This window comes from Crotalus tigris, unplaced genomic scaffold (assembly GCF_016545835.1).
Source record: "Crotalus tigris isolate CLP2741 ecotype Arizona unplaced genomic scaffold, ASM1654583v1 scf7180000023722.550826, whole genome shotgun sequence".
NCBI lineage: Eukaryota > Metazoa > Chordata > Lepidosauria > Squamata > Viperidae > Crotalus > Crotalus tigris.
In genome coordinates this window covers 239,538-263,121 of record NW_024100140.1, presented here as the reverse complement: position 1 = coordinate 263,121, position 23,584 = coordinate 239,538, and the positions used below count along the sequence as shown (strand labels likewise).

The window sequence follows — 23,584 nt, the reverse complement described above, 5'->3', positions numbered from 1 at the left end:
TCCTGGTTTTTACAAAAGATATCCAAGTACACTTTCATTTTAAATGAAGTTTAAATGGCAGTTTAAGCGGAGCAAGATCAAAGAGAAGCTAAAGGAAGAGGAATCTTCATAAACCATGGCTTATTCATAAATGTTACAATCAACATGGTTCTAATAATAGAGAATATGATTACTCAGCAAAATTTTCTACACTGCATGGAACTAAAAATATGCTGAGCTGCTTCATTTTGAATTAAGAGCAGCATGCAGTTACTAACACTAGTTCTCTGACACATATTCTCTCCCCTTCATTCTAGGCAGTCTTTGAAGCTTCATTTTCTATATTGCAACTTCTGGTCTGTACTATCCAGTTTTTACTCTTCCATAGTTTGCTTGTTCGATTATACCAGATCTACCAATGTTCACAATGATATTCACTACACTTCTAGTATAATACAATAATTAAAAATTGACAGTAATATTAAAAATAATTAGATATACACATTTTTGCATTAAATGATCTTTAAAAAAATAATACAAATGTTTGTTTACATAGATTTAAAAATTCAGAACACTTTGCATAATAAAAAAATAACATTGAACAAAATTAGTCTGAATATTAGTTAGTTCTTCATTTTCCAAAAAGATGTTAGAGAAGGAATAAGGGAAGGTTAATCCATAAAATTATGACCAAGAAATAGTGTCTCCAAGACTTAAAATATACACATACATACCTACATGCACATCAAGAAATGAAGAACAACCAGTACCCTTTCTCAGAACAAGTGTAGGATGGGGTTTTTTCAGCTAGAAGATGACAGTCCTATAAGCATTTAAGTACCAATTGATGCATCAGACAAAGCTGAACAATGGACCTCCTTGCCATGGTTTCCACCTATCCATTCAACAATAGTTGTTAATCCTGATGAATTCTTCAGATATAGTATGAAACTGAGAATCACTTTAACTGCCAACTTCTCCTTGGTTCAGCTTCAATCTAGATGCTTTCAACCTCCAGATGTTGGCACAAGATTTCCATGATATCAGTCTAGGCTACATTGGTGATTTATACTTAAATATCACATTGTGATGATACTGCACCACAAACTGAAAGATGATCTCTCCTAGCAGCTTCCCATTAATGTTAAACAACAGAAAGAAAAAAATGAATCCTGAAGCACCCCATGAGTGGGTAGCCACAGGGTTGACTTCTCCAATAATAAGCAGCTGGAACTGCCCTCAAAGGAAGGTGGAACATTGACCCCAGCACAGAAGAATATCATTCAATCATATTTATAGCTGAAAGATCCAATACGGTCAAAAGCGCTGCATTACATACCCTCATCTAGGTCTCAACAATCATCCACCAACAATCATGACCACTGTTGTTTCAAACCTAAAGCCTAAATTGTGACTGAAGGGGATCCAGATGACAAGCTCTAAGTCATTCCCCATCAAGTTGTCAAGAGTCTTCCCTAAAAAGTGAAGTATGGAGGTTTCCCAGTAGTTATCAAGTATCAAATATGGTGAGGAAGAGGCATGCTACAGTCTCTTTCAAGGCCATAGGTATTGCTTCCTTTTCCCATAAGAATGTGCTTCTTTCTTTGCCATGTTTATTAGTTTTAAATCAAATTTTAATGTTAATATTTATTCTAATATTTTACTGTTTTATCATGTTGATTTGTTCTTGGTTGTAGGCCTCCTCTAGGCAAGATGGGAGGCATATAAATTTAATAATAATAACATGTTGAGAAGCTTCTCTTTGGCAAATAAAGTGAAGATAATCTGTGTGTCTTTTAGTTGTGTAGTTTTGCATTATGGGATCTTCCTTTTGGAGATATAACCAGTCCTTGTCCCCATCTGCATGAATAATCTTCTACCCAATTAAGGAAGTTTCACATCAAATGGAATTATAATTTACAATTACTTTTTAAAAATACTGCTACAACCATTAAGATGTGTAAGAAAATCCCAATGATCAAGAATTAAAGCCTCAGTACAAAATAATTAATTAATAAATCACTTGGGAGAATATAATTTTGCAATTACATGGATATGCCCTTTCCTTTTGCTTCAGAGGAAATATTCTAGGTGAAACAGATTTTAACCTTGTTTGAAGTGCTTGTGTTATTGAAAGAAGTATTTGTTACTGTAGAATTGAACATTTCAAAGCAGCTCATTTTTCCTATCCTTAGCTGACCAAATTTTCATGGTGAAGAGTCCTTACCAAAATGTATTCCAGAACAGTAGGTACCTCGATGCCTATGACATCTTATGATCAGAGAGATGTATCCTTGTTACTGTGGTATTCAGTGAGCAGAAATAAAGAATTAGAGAGGGGAGAGGGGAGAGAAATAAAGTCAGCAATAAAAGTCAAGAGGCCTTAAAGTTAGGGACTTTGTTATTGAGGGTAATAGAAGAATGGGATGACAGAGAATGAGGTGGCTGGATGGAGTCACTGAAGCAGTAGGCGTGAGTTTAAATGGACTCCAAAAGATGGTAGAGGACAGGAAGACCTGGAAGAACGTTGTCCATGGGGTCGCGATGGGTCGGACACGACTTCGCAATTAACAACAACAATGCACCTCCCCTTTGCTAAGAGATGGGCTACCAGAGTATCTAAAAGAGTAATCAATCATTGTCAACTGCTTAAAATTATAAAAATAATAGTTCCATTAAAAAGTTGCTACAGAAGACTGGTTTATAGTTCCACTTTAAGCTTTACAGTGTTACTGTCACAGATAATCTCCCTTTTGAGGGAGATTAATTTCTTCAAGCTCAGTGAAAGCAAAATTGGCATTTCAAAGAAACAGTATCCTCGCTACTGTATTTATGCAAGTTGACAAGAATTCCCCTCCTGCTCTATTCTGCGGAAAGCCAAATAGTTCTGTCCCCTTCCCCTCACCTCCATCAGGGCTATGACAAGATGAGAGGGCTTATATGAACACTGAGAGAACTAAAGTGTTCCAAATATATTCTTTACATAGCCAATTGGTAGAATATATCTAGGGTAGAATGTGTAAAAAAAAGTGGAGATTAATTTCAGAAATCTGTGGGGATAGGCTGTAATGATTATTTTGCACTAAAGGAATAGCTGATGAACATCTACAACATGTGACAGTTTGTAGATTGGTTCTTTCTGGGTTATCTGAGTACCTTATACTCTGCATATATGTATGGATGAATATGTGCAAATGCTCACATGCATACCCCAGCAAAACAATTTTAGATTGGTAAAATATTAAAATACGTTATTTTTATTTCTGTTGGAATAATTTTTAAATTTACTATGTTAAGCAACTGAGATAAAGCCTGGTTAGGATTACCAGATGTCTAGCAAAAGGAAGACATGTTCTTGGTTTTTATCCTCATGTCTAGCAGGCATAGCCTTAAATAAAATATTATTCAGCTTTTTGAGTATTTTGGAGTATTTTAAGTGTATTGTGACCTTGTTAACTGTCTGTTTCTTTCGTTTCCTCATCTATCAACAGACTCAGCAGCTAGCTTTACATTATTTTATTTCCAGATTCCAGCAATCAACTTCAATCCAATATCTATGATCCATAATTACTGGATGATCTATGATCACTATAGCCCACAGATCACATGATCCATCATACATTCTTATGGTGTAATTTTAAAAGTGCATCATCAATTTGATATTATTGCTAGCATATGTTTGTGAAAATACATTTTGTTATAAAAATATCGCAATTGAATTTTTTCTTTTTGATACCAGAAAAGTAATTTCCTCTATAGGGCTAAGCACTTTTTTGCAGTTTTGATGTGATTTTTATTGAAGGTGCCAAGGATAAGCCCTTCTTCCCCCCATTTTCCGGGGTTCATTTCTCCTTGGCCTATTCAATTATCTGGTAAATCTAAATGTGGAACTGTTTTAAAATGCTTGTGAAGAGTTGTTTGTTATATGAATAGTTTTACAACTCAGTTCTTTTATGACAAGCACTCTGATGTCTTTGTGGAAACTAGGATGCTTCTTTGCAGTTCAAAATAATTGGGCGCAATACAATACTTCCTGTGTTCAGATTACTGATCGATATTACAGAACGTGACCTAATACTTATGCAGATGCATTCTCTTTCTCTCAGCTTTGGTTTCATTTCTATTGTGAAGTGAAATGTTATACAGAACGTGTCCAGAAGATGTCCCAGTAGTGCTAATTTCCTTTCTTTCAAGTTGAGGCAATGCAGGAGAAAATTACACTGCATAAAACTGAATGCCAATATATAGCAACATATGTAGATCCCCCAATTTGGTCCAGATGCTGTAGAAATCTCTAGAGCTCCTGAATGAGTTTGAGATGTCCAGGTTTATAGATTTTATATAAGTAATGAAAGAATATCAGGACAAAAGTTGCAGTAATTTAAATTGTTTGGATAGTTGATATTAACAATGAAGTTGTTTATTAAATACATATATGCTGTCCCTCTCATCATCATGTGACTCTAGATAGCTTACAACTTGGTAAAACAATATTTTTTAAAAATTAAAAACATTAAAAGAAAAATAGAGCATTAACACAGAAATTGCTAAAATGGGTGGGATATAAAAAGGAGTGGTAATGAGCTTTTATTTAATCCAGTAACCATCTCCACAATGGCCCATGTCCCCATCTTGGCCTTAGGTCAACCGGCAGAGCCAGGTTTTAACATCCTTTCAGAAAGCCAAAGGAATGAAGACCGATCTCATTGTAACGGGTACGATGTTCCAGAGACTGGGAGCCATAGAAGAAAAGGTTTTTCTCCTGGACCTTGCCAGCTGGAATTCCTTGGTTGATGGGTTTTGCAGCATGTTCCTTCTGCCAGCACAAGTGGGACAGGCCAATCTAATTGGGGTGAGACGATTCCTGAGGTAATCTGGACCCATGCCATAAAGGGCTTTATAAATTAAATTGGACCAGGAAGCTAACTCACAGCAGGTGCAACTCATGTAACAGAAATGGGCCACTCTAGGGCCCCTCAGAACTGTCTGTGCAGCTGCATTCTGTAGCTTCCAAATAGCCTTCAGTGGTAGACCCATGTAGAATGCATTGCAGTAATCCAGATGAAAGATGACTAGAATCTTGAGTGATTGATAAAAAAATCGTTTTCTAATCTTAAGTATATTAATTCAACAAAAAAATCAAAGTCTGGTATTATTTTTGTGACTAGTAAATGTATTAAAAAGCATAAGCTTTTTGTGCTTTTTTATAAATGTGAGAAAATAACTTTTGGTTTTCTACTAATATAGATTAAAATGCCTTTCTTCCTTTAATGCCATTTATTCAGTAATTTATTTTTAATGTTTATAGGCAATTCAGAGGATGTTTATTATTCATACATTTGTTAATACAGTTCTGGAGAAATGAATGGGAGGTAAAGAGGTCAATATGATGCTGAATTTTATAACTCAGAGACTTTTGGGAATTGAGTGTATATAAATAATAGAATTAAACAAAAATGTGTTTTATCAGTATTTGAACTTTGTATTTACTGAGTGTGGGATGTAGCAACAAGTATAAATGATACCTAGGATTTAAAATCTTAGTCTTAAATATTTATTCTCTACAGCTTCTTTATTCACATAATGAAAGACTCACCAATATCATTCCATATGATCAAGATTTATTACATAGTATGTAAAATAGATGCTTAATATCTATGATTATGTTAGTTTGTATTTTTCTAGTTGTTTTCTTTCCTTTTCCTTTTTATTTTTTAATATTATAAAATATGTATACACAAACCCATAACATAATCTGAGAGAAACCAAAATTTCTTTATAGGCAGAACCATCAATCAATGGCACAACTTTAATTCCTCTTTAATTTTAGCGATCAATTGAATAGGACAGAAGTCTTTTAAATAATAATACAGGACTGTCGTGACCACTTCTCCAAACAATGAAGCAATTTTTGTGACATAAATATTGGTCATGACTTCAATGTGGTTCATTACGATATTTGGTTTTTATTTTAATATCCATATCTATTTCACCTTGCCTGCTCCCTGGGTAGCAATAAGAATAGGATATGGTAAGAGAGGAAGGAAGGAAGGAAGGAAGGAAGGAAGGAAGGAAGGAAGGAAGGAAGGAAGGAAGGAAGGAAGGAAGGAAGGAAGGAAGGAAGGAAGGAAGGAGAGGGACAGAGGGAGAAGAGGAAAGGGAAGGGACAATCTGGCTCTACCTATATTGAGTGCCTCGGTGAATGTTTTTCTCCTCTGGATAAAATCTGGCAAGGAGGAAATTGGTGAATTGGAGAGAGATTAATAAGAGGAGCTCTCCTGTTGCTAGTAGTGGAGGCGAGAGACTTTATCTAATTAGGTGTCTTAATGTGCTTTCATATGTGTGTGTGTGAGGATTGGTAAGTAGTAGTGTATGGAATTGAGTGTGAGGATTGAGTACTATGTTGGTGATCAGAAATATTGGAGCTAAAGACCTTCAGAGTGGCCAGCTTATCTCCATAGAGATGTATGATGAGACTAGGGTTTCTGGTCCTGGGTCTTGAGTGGAGCTTGATTTGGGGGATGAGGCTGTTATAGGTGGATAAATACGGGCCATAATATTATTGTAGTAATGTAGTAATTCCTTGCAATTCCTATAGTACACACCACAGATCGACAACCTGCGGCTCCAGAGCCGCATGCGGCTCTTTGAGTCTTTCCCTATGGCTCCCAGCCTCCTCTGCCATTTGCAGAGAGAGGCACTTGCTCTCTCTCTCTTTCTCTCTCTCTCTCTCTCTCTCTCTCTCTCTCTCTCTCTCTCTGTGTGTGTGTGTGTGTAAAAAAGAGTGGACTCAGGGTATTCTCCAACGAGCTGAAAAGCTTATTTGGGCGGAGCTCCTCCCTTTGCTGTGTCTCTGCAGGAAGCAAGAAGCAGGAAGCAGGAGAGAGCTTGGTAGCCCAGCTATGCTGACTCAGGAATTCTGGGAGTTGAAGTACATGAGTTATAAAAGAACTGAGGTTGCCTACCCGAGCTTGTTGGAGAACAGCTTGAAGCCAGCTTGCCAGGTGAGCAGAAGATTGGAGAAAGGGAGAGAGAGGGGGAGAGAGAGAAAAAGAGGGGGAGAGGAGAGAAAGAGGGAGAGGAAAGAGAGAGAGGGAAAGGAAAGAGAGAAAAAAAGAAAAAGAGAAAGAGGGAGAGAGAGGAAGAAGGGAAAGAGACAGAGAGAGACCCTTTTGACATCTAAAATGAAGATATTATAGGTGTGTGTATATATGTGTGTAGCTCTTTGGTTATTCGGGTTTTCTCCCACGTAAAATTGGAAGTGTCTTGGCGACGTTTTGACGAAGTCTCATTCGTCATCTTCAGGCTGGTGCTTTCGGCTTCGTGCTTCTAGAAGCAATGTGTGGTTGTAGCTGTTTCCTCCTTTTAACTGCCAGTGGGGGTATGAACTGATTGGATGAGAGCTTGGCTGTGTTCTGATTGGATGGAGGTGTGTTCTGATTGGTTAGGAGCTTGGCTGTGCGCTGATTGGCTGGCGGTTGGCTGTGCTCTGATTGGCTGGGGGGTTGGCTGTGCTCTGATTGGCTGGGAGTGTTCTGTTTGGGTGGGGGCTTTGTTGTGCTCAGGTTAGTCTGAGTTGGCGGGGGGTTTAAAATGGTGAGCTGCATTGCTAAGTTTTGGCTTCGCGTTCGTGGTCGTGCCTCATCTTCATGGTGGGTGTCAGTTTGCTTCATGTATGGATTGGAGGGGTTTAAAGTGGCTAATGATGCAGCTGTGGTCTGGCTTCTGGTTTGTGGTCATGCCTCATCATCGGTGTGGCTCTGGGTTTGCTTTTTGCATGGATGTGTGGTGGTGACATCCTGTGTGGTTTTTGTGAGTGTGGGTCTGGTGTCATTTTTTGTGTTAAGGAGTCGTTTGTCAATCAGGGCGGGTTTCCAAATGGCTGATAGGCGGGAGGTATCATCTCGTTTGTTCATGCTGTGTGGGCGTTTTTCTATCTCGATGGCTTCTCTGATTATTCTGTTATTAAAATGTTCAGTTTTGGTGATAGTTCTGGTCTTTTTAAAGTCAATTTCATGTCCTGTGATTTTTAGGTGTTGGACCAGGGAAGAAGTTGGTTCCTCTTTTTTGACTGAGTTCTTATGTTCTTCAATGCGTGCACTTATTCTTCTGTTGGTTTATCCGATGTATGTGGTGGGACAAGTGGTGCATGGGATTTCGTATACTCCTTGATTTTCTAATTCAATTTTATCTTTGGGGTTTCTTAGGATGGTGGATATTTTTCTGTTTGGGCAGAATGCTGTCTTAATGTTGTGTTTGTGGAGAATCTTACTGATTCTGTCTGTGGTGCCTTTTATGTAAGAGAGGAGGGCTTTGCCGTTTTTTTGTTCTCTGTCTTGGGTTTTAGTGGGGGTTTCTTTTTGGATTAGTTTGGTAATCTTATTTCGTTGGAATCCATTGGATGTAAATACATTAGTGAGAGTGCGTAGTTCGGTTTTTAGGTGTTGTTCATCAGCTAAGCGTTTTGTTCTAGAGATGAGTGTCTTGGCTACGGAGTTGATCTGTGCTGGGTGGTGGTGTGAGAGAGCATGCAGATAGCGGTTTGTGTGTGTTTTCTTCTGGTAGATGGTGTGTCCTAGGGAGCCATTGGATTTCTTGTAGACTAAGACATCTAGGAAGGGAAGTTGGTTATTAGCTTCTGTTTCCATGGTGAACTGTATTTTGGGCTGTAGGCTGTTGAGGTGTATGAGGAAGTTGTCCAGCTTTTCTTTCCCATGTGGCCAGATTATGAAGGTGTCATCTACGTATCTGAGTCGGAGTTTGGGTTTGTGTTCAGATTTTTCTAGAGCTTGGGTTTCAAAGTGTTCCATGTAGAGGTTTGCAATGACAGGTGAGAGGGGTGATCCCATGGGTGCTCCTTCTATTTGTTTGTATTTTTGTCCATTATAGATGAAATATGTGTTGTGTGTATATATATATATGTGTGTGTGTGTGTAAGTATGTATGTGTGTACACACACACACACACACACACACACACACACAATAAAGGTTAAAAAGGATATATGCAATGTTATCTTCATTTTAGATATCAAAAGAGTTTTGCGGCTCCCAGTGTTTTGTTTTCGGTGAGAAACGGGTCCAAGTGGCTCTTTGAGTATTTTGGATTGCCTACCCCTGGTACAGACAATACTATACATAGCGTTCTAGACTAAGGAAAAGTAGCGTAATTAAGTTTGTTTAAACTTTACACCACCAAACCAGTACCTTTTGGTAAACTCAAAATTTCTTACATAATTATTTCCTAATTGCTGCTAACACAATAGCACCACAGACCCTTAGACACTAACCCTTCATGATGAACTACATGGACTCAATATATGCTAGTCCAGGGGTAGGCAACCTTGGCTCTTTTATGACTCCTAGACTTCAACTCCCAGAATTCCTGAGCCAGCCATGCTGGCTCAGGAATTCTGGGAGTTGAAGTCCACAAGTCATAAAAGAGCCAAGGTTGCCTACCCCTGTGCTAGTCAAGCCAAATGGCTTTTGGAAAGATGGGGGGAAAAGCCAAATACCCAGTTTTAATATTTCAAAATAAAATCTATTGAAATCAATAGGATTTTCTTCCAAATAAAACTGTTTAGACCTATTTTACCTAAGTACAGGACTTTCATACATTTATAATGAAGGTGCATTTTTGAATCTTGATGTAGTAGAATATAAATAATTCCAAGACTGACTCCTATGTGTGGTATGCTGTTTTTCCTCAGAAACAGGGCACACTTTAATGTTATTTCAAATAAAATAACTTTGAGAACTGATAAAAGGAATAATATTATCGAAATAAACTGGATCCAGACTCCATCATGTTTTGAGTAAACCACTGGAAATCAATAGCACTTCATTTATTCATGATTTGCTCAGCTCATTACATTGATTTTAGTGGTTCTACCCCAGCACAATTAATTTCAGATCCAATCTAATTACTGAAATGTACATTCAGAACTTTGTTTGCTAATAAGATTGTGCAAATTCTCTTTCCTGAAGATACAAGAAACTTCAAAAGCAACATCTTTTACTTTTCAAACAGCCTTCAATAGAAATACAAGGTAGACTGGAAATGGATAGATGAATTCCATGTTTTTATGTTAAGTTTGCCCTTCCCATAAAAGATAACGGCTTAGATTTCAAGTCATTCTTCTTCTCTTATCCCTATACCATGAAGTATTGCATACATAATATTTAATTATAAAGTTATGTATTACATACCAAAGTTAATAAAATATTTAATAAAATATTTTATTTTTAGAAATTGTCACTGTTCAGTACATGTACAAATTTAAAATGTTTCCTATTTGTTTTTCCAAATCGATTGTTAAAAATACATTTTATAATTTCATTATGAATTATTTTATTTCCACAATGGAAAAAGTTTACTTTGTGTAAACTTTTAGTGTTCATCAGCAAACATGCATATATTGTATCTTCATTTTTATTTTGCCTGAAGAGCTGCTGGATGTGCTACCACCACTTTTCAAAGAAAATATTGCTCTGAACCACCCCAAGGTTTTCAAGCAGCTTGGAGATAGTTTCTATCATTGGAGGTGGTCCACAAATGTACCACAAAGTATTCTTGGAGATACATTTTTCTAGGTCACTTCCAGATAATCTTCCTTCTAGTAGAGAATACATAGAGTTAAGAAAACATTTATAAAGACATTTAATAGAACTATACTAATTTTTTGAAATGGGAGCTTCATAAATCATGCTGGCATAAGCATTTTCTCCTTGAATTGTTATAGCAGCCAGATCTTCCAGAAGGCATGAGTTTACATGGATCACACTTCTGCTAGGACGACTAATGAAGCAGTGGTGCATATGCATGCATTTAAAACAGTGGTTCTCAACCTGTGGGTCGGGACCCCATTTGGGGTTGAACGACCATTTCACAGGGGTTGCCAAACAAGGCTGTCCGCCATTTTCCCCCCTTTTCTTTGGCCATGCCCCTGGCACCCGGTAATGTATAAGTGGTTGGGGGTCACCACAACATGGGGAACTGTATTATGGGGTCGCGGCATTAGAAAGGTTGAGAACCACTGATTTAAAACAACCAGGGAGATTCTTTAGAGAAGCCATGCAAGAATTCCAGAGGAAGCTGATCCTTTAACATTTCAAAAGGTGCTTCAACCATGTCAAAATGCATGGATGTATCCCTTTCCAATGCTTACTTAGTATTTAATAATTTACAAACAGAAGGTAGGATGCTAGTGGGTCCTTTTCTGCTGCTATAGAAAATTTATAAGAATGTGTTTATAGTCCTTCATGTTTTAGCCAAACTCTAATTGCTGTTAATAATATAACATCAAATTAAACATTTGCAATAAACATTTTCTTTAATGAAGCTAGTATCAAGGAAATTGAATAAATCATTAAAAGAAATATCTGTAAAGGCTATCCATATATCTTAGTAAGAGTCAACAGCAAGCAAAAATATATTAACTGCATTTGAAAACTGTTAACTTTCTTAAACATGCCATCCTTGCTCCAATGCCCATCTGGGAATGAGTTTTGTTGTCCATACTAGGGCACATTTTTCAAAAAACATGCATAGCTTGCATAATTAATCCCTCCTCTCCACATTTTACAGTCCTCACTTTCCAACCATTTGTTCAGACTGTTTAAAGTTGACAACAGTGCTGACAAAAATTAACTTTATGGCCATTTACAACCTTTACAGTGCCCTACATGTTGTGCTGTGTCTGACCTGTTTTTTCTATGTTTCGGCCCTCAACTCTGAGAGGGAAGACAAAAAAAGCAAATGATTTCTATAGCTTATGTTTCCTTTAATAGAGGGGGGAAATTGGAGAGGAAAAGATTTCAAAGAGTAAACCATTTCCTCTCTCTGCATGCAATCATGCCAGTAGTGGGAAAGGGTCACGCAAAAAAAAAAAAAAAAAGACTGCCAATAAAAATGATCAATGATTTAGACCAGCAATAGATGAAGAACTCATCAAATTTGCAGGTAACACCAAAATGGCAGGAATAGGCAACACTCCAGAAAATAGGCTCAAGATACAGAAGACAAATTTGAACATTGGGCCTTATTTAACAAAATGAAATTTAATAGTTCTACATTTAAGTAAGAAAAACCAAATTCACAAGTATAGAATAGGTGGTACCTGACTTAATAACTGCAAGAGGAATATTGGAGTCCTAGTAGACAAATCACTTAAATATGAGTTTTGTTTATCACAGTATAAAAAAAATGTTGAAAGTCTAGAAAAGGTTCAGAGAAGAGCAACAAAGATGATTAGGGGACAGGAAGCTAAAACATAAGAAGAAAGGTTGCAGGAATTGGGTGTATCTAATATAATGAAAGAAGGATTAGAGCAGACATGTCAAACTTGTGATGTCATGTGACATTGCGCAACGTATCGGGACAGTTTTGCATTGCTGGCAATGGGGTGGGCGCAGCTTCCAGATGACGGGTCCGGTCCGCAGGCCGGCAGTTTAACACCTCTGGATTAGAGGGTGACATGGTAGTAGTGTTCCAATATCTAAGGGGCAGATCAACTAGCAATGGATGGAAAGTAATTAAGGAAAGAAGCAACCTAGAACTAAGAAGAAATTTCCTGACAGGTACAACCATTAATCAGTGGAACAACTTGCCTCCAGAAGTTGTGGCTGCTCAAACACTGAAGGTTTTTCAGAAGAGACTGGACAGTCATTTGTCTGAAATGGTATAGGGTTTTCTGCTTGAACAAGGGATTGGACTAGGTGACCTCCAAGGTCCCTTTCAACTGTTATTCTGTTATTTTTTGCCCTCTGGCAGAGTAGAAATATTAGAGAGGAATAAATTTTCAGAGAGTTAATCATGTGGTTTCCTACTTAGTGACCACTTGGTCTAGAGCAGACATGTCAAACTCACAATGTCACGTGACGTCGCGCAACATACCGGGACAGTTTTGCCATTGCCGGCAATTGGGTGGACACGGCTTCTGCATGAAGCGTCCAGCCTACAGGCCAGCAGTTTGACACCTCTGGCCTAAAGGCAAAGTTGCTGGTTTCAGTTAGGGTCATTAAGTGAGAACTACCTGCATGCTATATTTATTTTGGTCCTCAGAGTATTAAAACTTTAATTTGTCATACAATTTTTTTAATGCATCACAAAAATACACACCCTTGATGTAAGGCAAAAATTTCTCACAAATTGGTGAATTCTGCTTGGTAATGTGGAAACTGCATGTGATTTTTCCAGGAAATGCATTTGTCAAGCCAAGAATCTGTTTCTGGAATGTGCAAGATATTTAGTCATACCACAGTCAAATAAATCAAAGCAGATGTGTTGTTGTATGGTCCAGATTCTACAAATTTAAAGAACCGTATAAGAATACTGTACTTTGAGCACATATTTTAAGAAAAAGGCAGTATAAATAATTCCCCCTTTTCTTACATTAATATATTATTTCAAATTCACGCAACAATTCCTTATAGTGGAGCTCAGATATATCAATAAATTTTCAAGAAATAGTCACCTACTTTATAATCTAACCCTGTGTAGGTTTCTTCTTCTTACACAAAATATACTTTCAACTGTGGGTTCAGCAAAAGAAATACGAAGTAAAAATAGAACCCATGGAAGGAATATACTCCTTTTAAGTTCAGAAGAAAACAAGTGTCTTTTCAAACCCCTGTATACTGTTTCCAAAGGTCACTAAATGATTGTCAGAACAGCAGCACTTCCAGCTGACAGTATCTTGACTGGGCTGGACATCAGAGGCCTCCTGCAAATGTAGCTAGCTTGATTTGGGAATGAAAAGATTATACTACTGCTGCTCAGATTAGGTCAAGCAATAGAAAATACAACACGTGCTATTGACATTCTTCCCCTTACCTACTATTGCATAATGCTCAGTTTTACCAAGCTGCTTCAACAACTGGAGCAAGTCTGATATACAATAGAAACAACAGAGTGAGCAACTTGATATCCCAGACATCTTGTAGGCCTGAACCCCCTATTTTGTAATTCCCAATGCTCCCTCTGATCACAAGTTATTTTGAAGCAGGAAAGATAAGAAATATATAAAATCAAGAGCGTTAATCAAAATATTTTGGGATCTCTTAAGGAAGCAAAGTTGCATTTTTCAAAAACCTGATCAAACTTGTGAAGGCCAAGTAAAATGCTCCTCATTTTACCTGAAGCAGCTGAAGTACCACATAGTTTAATAATATATTAAAAATAAATGATTATAGTTGCTTCTTGCTTAATATGATTATTAATTTTAGTTGGGGGGGAGCACAAAGTTTGAAAACCTATAAGTGTTTAAGCCCTAAATTAGCTTTAAAAAGTCCATCTCTTACCAAAATAGAAAATTCTTTTCCTTCCTACGTTTATGACACAGCCCCACCTACTTTGCATCAACCTCCTACCCACTGCAGCTCCTGACTTCTCAAATAAAAAAAGGTTAAGTATGTCTTGTAGCTATTAAATCAAATAATGAAATAATATATAACAAAACCTACCCTGAACAGAAGTTCATGTACATTTTTTGCACAATAAAAGAGTTTGGTTATTCCCACTTTGCAACTATTTCCTTTCTTCTCTTGAATTCTGTGAAGGTCTGTGATGTGGAGCAGTATAGAAAATAAAGGATTAATGCCTACTCCACCTGCTATGAGCACAATGTTTGCTGGAAGGTCTTCAGGCTGAGGATCATAAAAGAAGTTGCCTCCAACTCGCAAAGCCACTTCTGAATTAAGAGCACACTACAGGGAAGAACAAAAAAAGGCAAATAACAACAATATCAAAGATGGACTTCAAACAAAATCAGACAGGGAAATTCTTTTAAGTGAAAAGCCATGTTAGTAGTGTTACATAGTTAACTGCAAATTAGTTAAGTCAAATTAGTGCAATCCACACATTCTTCAATCAAACGAATGTTACTTAACTGATATGAGTAATAACATATGGTTTCATTCTTCTTTGATACTATGAGATAGATTTAAAGCAAACCAAGTTTGCTTTAAGCTTATCTCATAGAACGGCATCTTCTCAAAAGATCTTGGGAATTTAAATTAGAATTATAGTTTAGTGTTTATTTTACAACAATATACACAGATTGAGGCAGTAATTATAGTTACACAATATGCAATACAGTTAGCAATCACAAAGATACATAATTTTTCCAGATAAATCACAATTCTGAAGAAAATATTTAAAAGCAATATTAAACTAAAATAGGTAATAGGTAATAAGGTATAATCCAGTTTTTCTCAATCAGCCATCCTCCAGTGTTAATAAAGAATTCAGTTCCAACCCATTTGAGCAGACACCAGCCTGGGGAAGAATCCAATGTAATGCGACAGAAAGTGTGTTTTCTTCTCCATCTCTCAGCACTTCAGGACACATGCTGGACTCAAGAAGGAGAGGGAACTGCCTACCTTGGTTCCACCAATGAAAGAGATTCTGTACCAAATGAGGATTGTTGGATGCCTCACATTTTTTTTAAATGTTTTGTATGCATATGTATATACCAGGGGTAGGCAACCTTGGCTCTTTTATGACTTGGACTTCGTGGACTTCAACTCCCAGAATTCCTGAGCCAGCATGACTCAGCTTGAAAACTCTCCCTTTCCCCTCAGCATGGCTGGCTCAGGAATTCTGGGAGTTGAAGTCCATGAGTCATAAAAGAGCCAAGGTTGCTTACCCCGGTATATACCCATGTATACATACATATGTGCACACATATATTTTGTGCATGTAGATGTATGAATGTGTATCTATCTGTACGTGTATAAACACACACACACACACACACACACACAAACACACACACAGTATATATTTTCTCCACCAAAAGACAAACAGTGACTAAATAAAGCTCACAAATGTATTACATATGAGAACTGAAATGATTTTATTACTGAAGGATAATTTAAAAGTATTTCTAAAGTAGTCAGACCATTGGAAATTTGAAATAAAACACTCCAGTGGTTTGACTAAGACCTAGTGAGTCCCCTTAAAGCACTTCCTCTGATACAAAGATAAATCCCAATTCCAGTATGGTATCTTCCCCTTTGTCCTTAATCTAACCATTCTAACAATTGTCCTTTTTGAGTGGATGCTAGTACTGAAATTGCAGGCTGAAAAAAAGAGGAATAAGCTAGCCCTAGAAACACTTTGCTCATGATAGTTAGAATCCAAGATATATTTTTCCATAAGCTGCAGAATCATGTCTATGTGCTCATCAAAATTATAATAGCTATAAAACAAATGTATATAGTAAAAATAGTTTGTTTTCTGATTATGGTTATCACCATTATTTCCCCCAAAGTCAAATATATTCCTATATTTATCTATCTCTATATTTCCTGACCATCTTAAGAAAAAAGCTGGACTATATTATAGAACTAATGTTAACTTCTTAACAGTTTCAAAATCCAATCCAATTTAGCACTATACTATCATTACAGTTTCAGATCACTTTTAAAAATTAAAATATCAAAAACAATAAAATCATAAAACAATAAAAACCCAATAAATTGCTTCAGTACAATTAGTCCTCAATTTACAACAGTTCATTTAATGACCAAAGTTACAATGGCACTGAGAAAAATGACTTATGACCATTTTTCAGTTACGACCTTTGCAGCATCCCCATGATCATGTGATCAAAATTCAGATGCTTAGGAACTGGTTCATATTTATTGCTGTGTTCCAAGATCATGTGATCACATTTCACAACCTTCTGACAAGCAAAGTTAGTGGAGAAGCCAGATGTACTTAAAACATTTTCTCCATATGAGAGCATCCAGACACTTGACATAAAAAAAACCCTTAATGATAGCTAGCAGTTCTAGCATTAGCTAATGCTTTTAACTGCTTTAATTACTGTGATACTACAAGTTTAATTTAAAATATTAAAGCAGGAAGAAAAGTCTTAGGAAATGCCTCTGAGGCAGATAATTATGAGGTTAGATTTTTGGAGTTCTCTAATGAACAACAGAGATGTGATAGAAAATCTCCACCAGGATTTGTCTAAGAATGTGTGGTACAGCCACACTGGTTCTATACATTTTCAGAATACCTTTCAAAGTCAATTATTTTATTGAAATTCCAATGGTGTGTGACAGTAACCTATTTAAGAACAGTAGGACTACTTTTTATGGTATATTGTAATGGATGGATTAGGAGCAACCTGGGAAATGAAGAGGGATAGAGAAAGGGAGAGAATTGCTCAAATGATAAGATTGCATTGATTTTACACCGATCCATTAGTCAACAAAAACAGAAGAAAAGCATATTGTTCATAACACATATAAAGGGGTGTCCCCTCCACGACGCTTATCTTTTACAAACTATCCTTTATAAACCATAGTTTGGTAGTGAAAATGTTTAAAGAGATAAACAATTCATCACCCCACTGGTTTTCAGTGAACACAGTTTTTCTAGAGCAAAAAGGTGGCATCTAAAAAATAAACCTATTTTATTTCATATAAACTTTCATGAGTTCCAGGCCAAGTCTTTAAATATATCTGATAAAGAGGATGTTATATATAGGAATTTATGTGATAACACTTGCATTCGTATTTCAGATATAATAAGACTGTTTGCTATTTGAGTATTCGTCAATGAGCCCACTATCTGACACCTTTGTGTTTTAGCAACATCACAAATATTAAGCTTAGGTTCAAAGATCTTCTTCTTTCTGGTATTACCTCACATTTGTTCATTTTTAGAATGGAAATGAGACTAATTTTGTATTAGTTAATTTCTGCCATTTAACTGTGCTTTTTGAAATATTCCACCTGCCACTATACTTATATAATTCAATAAGAGAAGACTTTTGTATAGGTGGACCATGTACTGGCAGAGATTTTATATTTGTAAGAAAGAAAAACAAGTAAATCCAAAACGATATACATTAATTAAACACAGATTATGCTAGCTAAAATTTTACATTTATACAGATTTAAAGTTTTATGAAGAGCGAGGGAAAGAGCAGCTTTTTGTCTTTTGTACACAGATCATTACATGTTTAAGTGTGATGACAGGTATGGCATTTAACAAGTCTAGCACAATACCAATGAAGAAGAAAAATAATAGCTCTCAAAAGAAACCAGCCTGGCTGCATAAAGAACTCTCTGATAAATTGAAAGACAAAAAGGACAAGTATAGAAAATGGAAAGAGGGGCACATAACTAAGGAAGCATATCAGCAGATAGCTCGAGCCTGCAAAGATGAAGGGAGGAAAGTTAAGGCTCAAAATGAACTAAGATTTGCGACAAAAGTTAAAAACAACAACAAAAACTTCTTTTAACATGTAAAAAACAAGAAAAAAATCAAGGAAATGATTGGTCCATTAGGGAGAGAAAGTGGCAAGAAGGTGTTAAGCAACAGGGAAAAAGCAGAACTACTTAACTCGTTTTTTTTGTGTCCATCTTTACACAAAGGGAAAAAATAGTCCAACCTATGAAAAACAGCACTGTAAAAAACAGATTAGAAAAACAAGTTAAAATAGGCATGAAAATGGTAAGTGAGCACCTGCTCATCCCTGACGATCATTAAACCCCAATGTTGTGAAGGAACTGGCATGATTTCAGAACCACCAAACTATATCTTTCAAAGATCCTGACGTACTGGGGAACTACCAGAGGACTGGAAAAGAGCTGATTTGTTTCCATCTTCAAAAAAAGGAAAAAAAATAGATCTAGGAAACTACAGACCTATCAGCCTGCTCAATATCTGGGAAGATTCTGGAAAAGATAATCAAGCAATGAATCAGTGAACACCTAGAGGCAAACAAAGTCATTACCAAAAGCCAACATGGGTTTGTCAAAAACAGATCATGCCAGACAAATCTTATTGTATTTTTTGACCAAGTGACAAAATTAGAGGACCAGAAGAAAGCTGTGGATATAATTTACTTGGATTTCAGTAAGGCATTTGATAAAGTAGATCACAACCTACTACTTGATAAGATAGAAAAATGTGGGTTAGATAGCATCACCACCAGATGGATTCGTAATTGGTTGACCAACCACACTCAATGTGTAGTCTTCAATGGAACTGCATCTACATGGAGGGAAGTGTGTAGTGGGTACCCCAAGGTCCTGTTTTAGGCCCAGTACTCTTCAACATCTTCATCAATGATATGGATGAGGGATAGATGGCGGTTGTGAGGCCCCTGCTCAAGAAGCCTACCCTGGACCCGGCTGATTTAAATAACTTCCGTCCAGTCTCCAATCTCCCCTTTGTGGGGAAGGTTGTAGAGAGAGTGGTGGCACTCCAGCTCCGACGGTCTCTGGATGAAGCGGATTATCTAGACCCTTTTCAATCTGGCTTCAGGCCCGGCTTCAGCACAGAAACCGCTTTGTTTCGCGCTGATGGATTATCTCTGGCGGGCCCGAGACAGAGGTTATTCCTCTGTCTTGGTGCTACTTGACCTCTCAGCGGCTTTCGATACCATCGATCATGGTATCCTTTTGCGACGACTCGAAGGGGTGGGAGTGGGAGGCACCATTTTACGATGGTTCTCCTCCTACCTCTCTGGCTGGTCGCAATCAGTATTGGTGGGAGGACAGAGGTCAACCCCGAGGCACCTTGAATGTGGCGTGCCACAAGGGTCGGTCCTCTCTCCCCTCCTATTTAACATTTATATGAAGCCGCTGGGTGAGATCATCAGACAGCACGGGGTGAGGTTTCATCAGTATGCTGATGATACCCAGTTATATATCTCCTCCCCGAGCTCTCTCAGTGAAGCGGCCGATGTGATGGGCCATTGCCTTGAAGCCGTGAGGGTCTGGATGGGGATTAACAGACTCAGGCTCAATCCTGACAAGACCGAGTGGCTTTGGATGTTGCCTCCCAAGGATCATGTCGATTGTCCAGTGTTGACTCTTACGGGGGAAAATATACCCCCTTTGGAGCGGGTTCGCAACTTGGGTGTCCTCCTTGATCCACAGCTGAATTTGGAACATCAATTGACGGCTGTGGCTGGGAGGACCTTTGCACAAGTTCACCTGTTGCACCAGTTGCGACCCTACCTGGACCCGGAGGCTCTCCTTACAGTCACTCATGCCCTTGTCACCTCACGTTTGGACTACTGCAACGTGCTCTACATGGGGCTACCCTTGAAAAGTATTCGGAGACTACAGTTGGTCCAGAATGCAGCCGCACGAGTGATAGTGGGTACTCCTCGATACACCCACGTTACACCTATCCTCCGTGAGCTGCACTGGTTGCCTATTGGTCTCCGGGTCCAATTCAAGGTGTTGGTCATTACCTTTAAAGCCCTATATGGCTCAGGGCCAGGCTATTTGCGAGACCGCCTACTACCTCATAGTTCCCTATGTCCGGTTAGATCCCACAGGCTGGGCCTCCTTCAGGCCCCGTCGGCCAGGCAGTGCCATTTGGCGGGGCCGCGGAGTAGGGCCTTCTCTGTGATGGCGCCCACGCTTTGGAATCAGCTCCCCCCGGAGATTAGGACTGCTCCCACCCTGTTGGTCTTCTGTAAGCTACTTAAGACCTGGCTTTTCCGGCAGGCCTGGGGTTTATAAAACCTAACCCCTGGATGATTGTCTTTGTACTGTTGTTTTGTTATGTTTTATGTGTTTTTTATTGTTAGCTGCCCAGAGTCCTTCGGGAGTGGGGCGGCTTATAAATTTTATTAAAAAATAAAATAAATAAAATAAAAAACTCATCAAATTTGCAGACAACACCAAGCTGGCAGGAATAGCCAACAATCCAAAAGATAGGCATAAGATACAGAAAGATCTTGATAAACTTAATTATTGGGTGCTATTTAATAAAATGAAATTTAATGGTGAAAAAAGTAAGGTTCTACATTTAGGCAAGAAAAAACAGAATAAGTGGTACCTCACTCAATAGTAGTAACTGTGAGAGAGATCTTGGATGCCAAAAAAAGCCAACATAGTTCTAGGCTACATTAACAGAGAGATAGAGTCAAGATCACATGAAGTGTTGATACTACTTTATAATGCGTTGGTAAGGCCACATTTGGAATACTGCATCCAGTTTTGGTCACCACAATGTAAAAAGATATTGAGACTCTAGGAAGAGTACACAGAAGAGCAACAAAGATGATTAGGGGACTGGAGGCTAAAACATATAAGGAACAGTTACTGGAATTGGGTATATCTATTTTAATAAAGAGAAGGACAAGGGGTGACATGATCCAATATCTCAGAGGTTGCCACAAAGAAGAGGGAGTCAAGCTATTCTCCAAAGCACCTTAAGGCAGGACAAGAAGCAAATGATGGAAACTAATCAAAGAGAGAAACAACCTAAAACTAAGGAGAAATTTCCTGACTGTTAGAACAATTAACCAGTGGAACGCCTCCAGAAGCTGTGAATGCTCCAACACTGAAAGTTTTTAAAGACGAGATTGGATAACCATTTGTCTGAAATGGTCTTGGGTTTGTTGCCTGAGCAGGGGATTGGAATAAAAGACCTCCATGGTCCCTTCCAACTCTTTTATTTTTTTTATTTATTTGTATTGTATTGTAAATAATTTAATACACATTAAACTGTACTCTAGTGTTAAATTTATGTCTTATAGTACAGGTAAAAGGATAAGACAATTCAAAGTAATAATAATGCTGGATTATATATAAAACAAGATGTAAAAATAAATTTAAAGAACACTAAAAACAAAATTATTAGGAGCTTTTAGTATAGATACCTGAGTATGAATCCAGTGAGCAGGTGGGTGTGATGTATGTTTTACTGCAAGTTCTAATATTCCCTCTTCTTCCAACATACCAGGACTCGAACATATTGAGAATCCACCAACAACAGGAACTCCAGGTATAAAGAAGTCTACCCTAAAATAAAATAGCTTTCCTTTTAATTTCTTCTATGCAATGTCTTGGAACAGGTTTCTTTTTTACTATTTAAAACTTCTGACAAGATTATTCAAATGTGTACAGTTTGGCAAAGTTCACGGAAAATCACATAGAAGATATTTAGCTTGTAAAGCAACAATGGGTAAAATACCATTAAAGACCAGCAGGACAGATCAAATGTTAGTATTATTTTCAGATTTACAAATATGAATCATAGTCGCATAATAGGTTCTTTCCTCTTTGTATTCATTCAGGTAGTTCTCGACTTATAATCACAACTAAGCCTGGAATCTCGGTTGTTGAGCAAAGTGGTTGTTAAGCAAGTTGTCACATGACTGCCCATGCAACTGCTTTGTTCAATGGCCCAATCTAAGCCCTTCTGATTGCGGTTATTAAACAAATACATGGATTCATTTACTATACACATATCTCTGTTTTTAATCAATGCAATCAAAGCAGTTTACAATTTTTAACATAAAAGTACATAGCCTTATAAATGACATAAAAAAGGAAAACAAAATGAGACAAAAGAAAAATAAAATTTATGTTCTAAACATAAAATTGTAATTGATCCAGATAGAGTCATAATGGCAAATATATATGGTTAAAAGATTATTTTATCAGCAGTGCCACAAAACCTGTACTGATGGCATATTCTTAAAATGTAAAGTTTCATTTCAAGAATATTATATTACCATCCAATTTATTTCTATCTGAATCATTTTACAAATGAATAATTTCCATGTTATCAGAGATATGTTTGTCTGGCATTTTCAAAAGTTCAGTTGTAATTTTGTCAATACTGCTACAATTTAATCCAATTTTTAATCCAGCTTTTAAAAATAATACTTAACAAAAAGTACTTTAAAGTATGTGCAATTATTTATTTGTATTTTATTTATATAAACACATTTATAACCCTTGTAAATTAATCCATGTATTGTAGTGCCCTCTAGTGAGGAATTATTCTGCCTGTTAAATGTTGTAAAACCGAATTATGAACATATATGAAAGTTCAAATTTAGTGCAAAGTGAACTCAAGGTTTAGTCTGTCTTCTTTTATAACCCAATTAAAAACCAGCCACCATGACAGCATTTATCTGGACCTCATACCATTTACCTTAGAATATTATTACTGTTTCTTTTATTATTTGAAACCTTGTGGAACCTAATGCAAACTACAATTAAAACAGATTTATTTACAGAACACATCACTATAATGCTACTGGCACTCAGAAGAATCAGTAGAAAAAAAGACTACACAGGATATGTTTAACGGTTTATAAATACAGATTATAACGCTGTATAATCATTAAACCACTAAAATAAAAAATGAATTTTCAATCTGAAAAATGCAGTATATTGGATAATGTAATAGAAAAATATATTTATTAATCATTAATGCAGCCTAGGATAAGAAAGTAAAGCCCATTTAAAATATTATTGTGGCCTGATGTTCGTTCATTCATTCATTCGTTCGTTCATTCATTCATTCAATTTAATGGCCACCCATTTTACTGATTGATTGATTGATTAACTGATACAATTTACTGGCCGCCCATCTTACCATAGGGTAACTCTGGGAGACTTACAGTTATATCTAAATTAAAACATAAAAAGTTAAAATTGAATGACAAAAAACATGTTCTTGAAGATTTTCCAGGAAGGCAGAATTTTATGAGAGTCTTATTCTGTGCGTCAAGTCATAAGTTCTACATGTCCACAGGGATAAGAGTAAAATCAGTGCAACATAGTAATAAAAATACAGTTCTCCGTGAAATAAAACAACTTGGAGATAA

General features: G+C 37.1%; 1 protein-coding gene across 2 annotated transcripts in view; it reads right to left on the bottom strand.

Moving 5' to 3' along the window:
* Positions 1–9,787: 9,787 nt before the first annotated feature.
* The window catches only part of OXNAD1 (oxidoreductase NAD binding domain containing 1), a 33,942-nt gene continuing 20,145 nt past the window's right edge, over positions 9,788–23,584 (bottom strand). The window contains exons 5-8 of one of the 2 annotated variants that reach the window (XM_039321228.1): positions 21,623–21,764; positions 14,442–14,684; positions 13,099–13,207; positions 9,788–10,591 (exon numbers count right to left, since the gene is read on the bottom strand). In XM_039321228.1, the coding sequence (XP_039177162.1) occupies positions 10,440–10,591; positions 13,099–13,207; positions 14,442–14,684; positions 21,623–21,764 (646 nt within the window). In that variant the 3' untranslated portion in view covers positions 9,788–10,439. Of the gene's footprint in view, positions 10,595–13,098; positions 13,208–14,441; positions 14,685–21,622; positions 21,765–23,584 lie in introns of both variants that reach the window. The other variant, XM_039321227.1, reaches the window with a different exon arrangement.